The sequence below is a fragment of the Amblyomma maculatum genome, chromosome 3 (genome assembly GCF_055883805.1).
Source record: "Amblyomma maculatum isolate TAMU_Amacu chromosome 3, ASM5588380v1, whole genome shotgun sequence".
NCBI classification, from domain to species: Eukaryota; Metazoa; Arthropoda; class Arachnida; order Ixodida; family Ixodidae; genus Amblyomma; species Amblyomma maculatum.
Genome location: NC_139346.1, coordinates 32,932,532 through 32,938,531, shown reverse-complemented (window position 1 = coordinate 32,938,531; position 6,000 = coordinate 32,932,532). Strand labels below are relative to the sequence as shown.

Here is a 6,000-nt window from a genome sequence, read left to right as displayed (position 1 = left end):
CGGCGAGATTTCGCGTATCGTTTTGCTGCTGGCGCCCGTTGGCGCTGCTGCTGCTGGTGCGGAGCATGGGATTGTGGGAAGTGTGGTGACAAACGAATGTGTTTCTCTTTAAATCTCATATTTTGGGAATGAATGAATTAGCGAGCACCACCAGGTGAGTGCTTTCGGGAGTCTTTTTTTGCTGCCGCCAGCCTCTTCGCGAAATTTGTCGCTGGGAAAGAGCGCGCTCGCCGTCGGCATCGCTTTTGTGCGGTCGGCCGTTCGCTTGATAGGACTGCTTATGGTCTAGGCCTAAAGACATCAGCGAGCAGCTGAAAAACGGGCTCGCTGACGGACGTCTCGTAGCCGCCTTCACGTCTGATCGGATGCGCGAATCAGCACGTATAGGCCTCAAACAGCCGTTCAATGTCTAGGCGGCGCCTTCTTGCATCGACACGCCTGTCAGTCGTAGGTTTCATCGAAACCGACGGGAGCGCACGGATGCTCGCGAGAGAGGAGATCGCTGCCAGCCTACGCAAACAGGAATTGTTTTCTTGCTGATTCTGACCGCGTGCGAACAATCGGTTTTTCTTGGCCAGTGAACGTCCCGCCGTACTCGTTTCCCAGACACGACTGACAGTGGAGGCGCGTTCCCGAGCGACTGAGCATTACGGAAGCTGTGACCAGTTGGGAGTGTTGGGAAAGCAGCGGTCTCCTCGTACTACGGGACGCAGCAACCTTCTCGGCGGCCACCGATTCGGTCTTGACGTCACCGGGATTCGTTAGAGCAGCTGTTGGCTTCCGCGGGCCCGAACAGGCAATAACACTTGCGTAACTGAACGGCGGCCGAATAGCTTAGTCCGCGAGTGTGGGTCATCTTGACGGCGAAATGAGCGCTGGCCGGTGGCGGGGGGCCGGCCCGTCGCCGCCGTCGTAGCGCTTTATGCCTAATTGACGGCGCCGAGGGGCTCTGCCCGCGCGGTAGGCGTGCTGCTAAAGGCAGGGTCGAGGTTTCGCTCGGATCGGGGTCGGCGGCGGGGAAGATTCACGGTTGCCAGTCTGACTGTCCCCTACTCCTTGGTGCCAAGGTGGAGGCAACAGCCTTGAAGCCAGCTCCTCGACCCTTCGTGCCGAAGAGGAATCACTTGGATTACGTGAACACACAAACGCTCCCGGACTATGAAAATGGTGTTGTCGCAGAGGCAGAGAGAAGAACTGTGAGTACAGACGTTCTTATGCTTTTTTTATTGTTCGACCTTGGCATGTGCGCGTTGTCCATCTGGCCCTCGGGCGCCCCTACGGCGATCCGCTCGAGCGAAAAGACGAGTGCTCCTGTGGGAGCGCAATGACTCCCGCGCGCGCGCGCCTGTGTGTATGTAGCGGTCTCGCATGACTTGACGCCTTCCCGAGGCTGCTGGTTGCCCATGCGACTTTGTTTTGTGTTTGTTTTTTGCCCAGTCTGCATGAGGGCAGCTAAGCGACCTTTCCGGCTTCTCGCTTTCTCTGCTCTGCCATCTCGACGCACATTTTCACATGCTGTTGGCCAAAAACGTGCTCTCCGAGGAAGCTCCCCTTAATCCCGGTCAGAATGCTCGAAAGAAAAGAGCTAACACCCTTGTGTCTGGAACCGGTTACCAAGGATTAACGGCCGAATGGATATTGTGTCCTCGGGGGACCGAGGACCCCCACCGTGGACGGAGGAGCCTCCTCATAATTGCGGTCGCTCACGCGTGGACGGTAGCTAGCATGCGGTGAACCTCCTGCGGGGAAGGGAGCCGCTTGTTTTGGTCTCTGCCATAGGTGGTGGCCGCGTTTTCCTCCTCGCCAAGGTTATTGTTCCCCGCTGTCCGAGTATCGATCCTTGTGCGCGTACCGTTTTTGGAAGCGTGGAGATGGCTTACAGGAGGTCCCCTCACTTTTTTTTTCTTTTTTTTTTTTGTACGCAAACTTGCCATAAGACATATTATATAAACTCATGTAAATGGTTTTCCGTGAGGAACCGGAGCAGGCTCCCGCTCTTAGCGTTGTCGGTGAGCCATTTAGAAAAGTCATCTTCCCTTGTTGTGGTTAGACCCACTTCGCGCAGAATCTTTGTCCTTGATTCCCTTGTCCCTGCACAAGTCCATAGCAGGTGACGAACATCCACTTCTGCAGCTGGTGTGGAACACTTTGGGCATGTTGTTGGTCCGATTTCAGCTTGCGATTCCCATCGGCATTTTACCGACGGGGTAAGGGCCGCCCCAGCTCTTATCCTTCTAAGGGAAACCTCCTCCAATCTCGTTAAGTTACGAGGGAGTGGGAATGTACACGGGGGAATGAGGGCACGTGTACTTTTCCTTAAAGAGGATGCTAAAATGGAAACAGCGGAGCGGGCATCGAAAGGGAGCCTGGTGGGGGGCGCATTAGTGTGTGGAACTTCGTGTGTGAGGTGGTCAACTTTTCTCTGCTCAGCGTTCTCAGCATTGTCTTGTGTCCAATGAATCTGGATGCTTATCTTTGTTTTTTTATTGAGTGCGTGGATTTCCTGGGTAACAAATAGCGTCTTAGTCACTTTCTTTAGTTGTTTTATGGCGGCTAAGGAGTCTGTATAGATGTGGGCTTCTGTTATCGAATCTATTTTATTTATGGCCTCCATAGCATCGCGGATTGCATAGAGTTCCCCTCACTTAGTTGGAGACTGTGTTGCCTAAAAGGTGATTGTTGTGGTGTGCAAAATTGTGGCTGCTGACTGCGAAACAAATCAACAGCTCAAGCATAAATTTTAATAGACTGGAAGTTGTTGCATGGTGTCTGTGTGCGTGGAAGTACAAAAAAGAAAGGCGGACTTGTTGCATTCAGTAGGCCGAAGATGCATGGCTTCGTCAAAGACAGTGGAGTTAGGAGGCTTGCATTTACACTACAACATGGTTACTGCCACCGCTAAATAGGATACAAGAAAGTATGAAATTGTCGTAATTCACTCCCTCACACGGTCAAGTCCCAACTCCCTCGAGCTTCTTTTCCATAAAGGACCACGCAGGGAGTTCAGCCCCAAAGGAGTTGTTGCCGTGTCACACGGCTAAGAACGAGCTCCTCAAAGACGCCGTCAGGGTCCCATTAGGCGCTGTTCGTTTTGTGTATGCATATAAAATAATCAAGTTAGAAACATGTAAATTAATTTTTATCTGCTTTTTTTTCAACAGTTTAAATTGAATTTAAAATATAAATGTGCCTTCATTCATATGAAAGGAATGCACTGGTACTTTTACTAGCATAGTGGGTTTGTCCTTTCTGCTGGCCACAATGTGCTTGCAAAATTCTTGCGTGTATGCTTCGATATTAGCGCATTTCCTTTTTTCCATGCTCTACGTTGGGCTACAGTATTAAAATTAGTTAAAAACGCAAAATTAATGCTTAAGTGCTTCTTTTAAAACCTGCACTAAAGCTCACGGGGAACCAGAGTACTCCCTTTACCTGCTCGAGGGAGATGATTGGAACTCCTTACGCTAGGAACTTCCTCCATTGAGATAAAGACTACCTTGGTTGAAGGGAGTTAAAAGGAGTTCAGCCGTGCTCGTGTGACAGCAGTATATCCCTGTCACACGGCCGACTCGGAACTACCTTGAACTTCCTTGGTCTAAAGGAGCGCAAGGGAGTCGCAGGGAGTTTCGCCTTAAAGGAGTTGTCCCCGTGTCACACGGCTTGCAACGAGCTTCTCAGAGCAGCCAACAGGGGGCCATTAGGCGCTGTTTATTTTGCACAAAGATATAAAAAATAATGTCCAAAACAAACTGAAATATTTTTTATACTACTATTTTCCTCGCAAAATGCAATTAGCTTTAGTCATATCAATATAAAAGAACACACATTTGCTGAAAACAACGACCATGCTCTAAACATAGCCATTTTTTCCGCTCTGCTGGACACCATGCGCGGCGTTGTGCAATACGTGGTGCAGTCACGACAATTAAACGCAACTAACCGAGTTAGAATACAATTTTATGCAATAAAAACTAATATAGTTAGGAGTAAAAATTACATTATTGAAGAAATATGTTATTTAATGACTCGAAAGCAAAGCACATTGGAAACGAGAGTACTCCCTTCGCCCATCAATGGAGATCGTCGATCTCCTTTGCTTCAAAACTCCATTTAACTTCCTTCCATAATGGACTGCCGTGTGACACGGCACGTATCTCCCTCGAGGTAATGGCTACCTTGGTTGAAGGGAGTTGAAAGGAGTTCAGCCGTGTCCGTGTGACAGAGGTATTAATCATGTCCAACTCAGTGGCTCAACTTTGTGCAGTCGTATAGCGGGATTTTTAAGTGGCAAGGCAAATGGGAAATGTTGACAGCCACACTTGTTCCAGATTAGCTTTAAAACGGAGTAGGTAACAAATTACTGCTTGCATGTTTTGATTCGGTTTCTCTTGTACGGTGGCTGTATGTGTAAAGTGTGCTTAGGTCACGTGAGGCATGAAGACCTGCAATGTATTTGCTGATACATATTTTTATTTCACTACAGTACTTCGAGGTGGAATGACAACAAATGAAGTATCAGTGGTATATATATATATATATATATATATTACAGTTCTCTCCATGCCTCACAGTGACCTCTTCTCCTTTTAGGCACAACTGTATCCATAAGACACCAAAACAGCTTGAGATGAGAAAATTGGTTATAAATATTTAGTGGTCATTGGCAAATACTATGTGATGTCTTAAGCATCACTGCAGAGTAGGAAAAAGACCAAAATTAGGAGTCCGCACTCCTTTAAGAAGAATGTTTTGCATTTGTGAGGTCACGGATTTGATTGTCCTTGGCTTAACTTTGACCTTTCAATGTCAAAGTAACTTCGGAAAGAAGCAACCGTTGTAATTACTGCGTAAAAGTTGCCTGAAGTGATCTGTTGCTATGTTCTAAGATGTCTTGGATGCACTCGTGGGATGTTTGTATTGGTTGCATTGCTGACTTTTCCTCTTCACACTGAAAATTTAGCGTTGCAAAATGGCTTGCTGTTTCCTTCATCCTAGTTATCATTTTGTTAAGATATTTAGGAACTCGGTATCTCATAGGTAAGTGAAGTGCGGAAAGAAAAAGTGCACTGGTTTTGGAGGTGGGCAGCATTCCTTTTCTCGAAATGTTTTTTTGCTCTTAGTGAATTTCCAGAATAAGATAATGTATTCAGAGTCAGCTAGGAAAGCATCGGCGATTGAATACTGAGCAAGGCAGCAGGCTTCTCTGTGCTTAGGTTTGCCACTTCATTAGGACGGAGTAATTTGCATCTCTGTGACAGGGACCTCACCAGCTTATTTTCTGCAACTAAAGTGGCCCATTTCTCAACAAGCTTTGCATCGCCTGTCGGCATTTTCCTTTGCTTCTTTTCCTTGGCACATACTGAGGTTTAGGAGGTGGAACAGGTGAAATATGCAGTGTGCCTTAACAACTGGCCCTGTTTCCTTACTTCTGTGTGTCGGCTTCTTGCCCAAGGTTTTTTTTCGTGACCATAGTATCGTGCAGAACATTCTGGGAACTTTAGGTAATTTGCATGTTGTGGCTGTTTGCCCCGTTAAAACTGCCCGGAGAGTCCTGAACGGGTACTGCCTTTGCAAGCGTACTGTTTGCCAGAAAAGGTGAAGCAGGGAGAGAGCAATTTACTCTTGAAGCCACCCTAGAGTAAATTGTGCTTACCTTGCGGTCCCCCAAGCAAGCAGGCCCAGATCCCTGGTTGCGAGTGTGTGGCTAGCAAAATGGGGCATTTAAAGTTTTGTTGTCTCATATTTTCTTACCACCAAGCTTTCCTTTGTGTGTGACTCAATTGGGCTCATTCGGTGCACTGTCCGCAATTCCGTGGATCTCTGCTAATCTTCCTTTAGAGTTTGTCTTGTTTCATTCTTTTTGTTGGCGTCCTGTCTCCTTTGAGTGTGTGGCAAATTGTCGGCTGCCCGAGGACAATGGGAAAGCCTCCTCGCAGAGGTGCTGGGGCCAAACACCTCTCCGCATCTTCTCCGTGCTCACACCCCTCGCATATCTTTTCT

The 6,000-nt window shown here is 47.9% G+C and overlaps 1 protein-coding gene across 1 annotated transcript in view; it reads left to right on the top strand.

Annotated features, from left to right (window-relative positions):
• The window catches only part of Lis-1 (LisH and WD40 domain-containing Lis-1), a 56,608-nt gene continuing 50,608 nt past the window's right edge, over positions 1–6,000 (top strand). The window contains exons 1-2 of the mRNA XM_084597426.1: positions 1–154; positions 1,068–1,196. Of these exons, the coding sequence (XP_084453552.1) occupies positions 1,159–1,196 (38 nt within the window). The 5' untranslated portion in view covers positions 1–154; positions 1,068–1,158. The remainder of the gene's footprint in view (positions 155–1,067; positions 1,197–6,000) is intronic.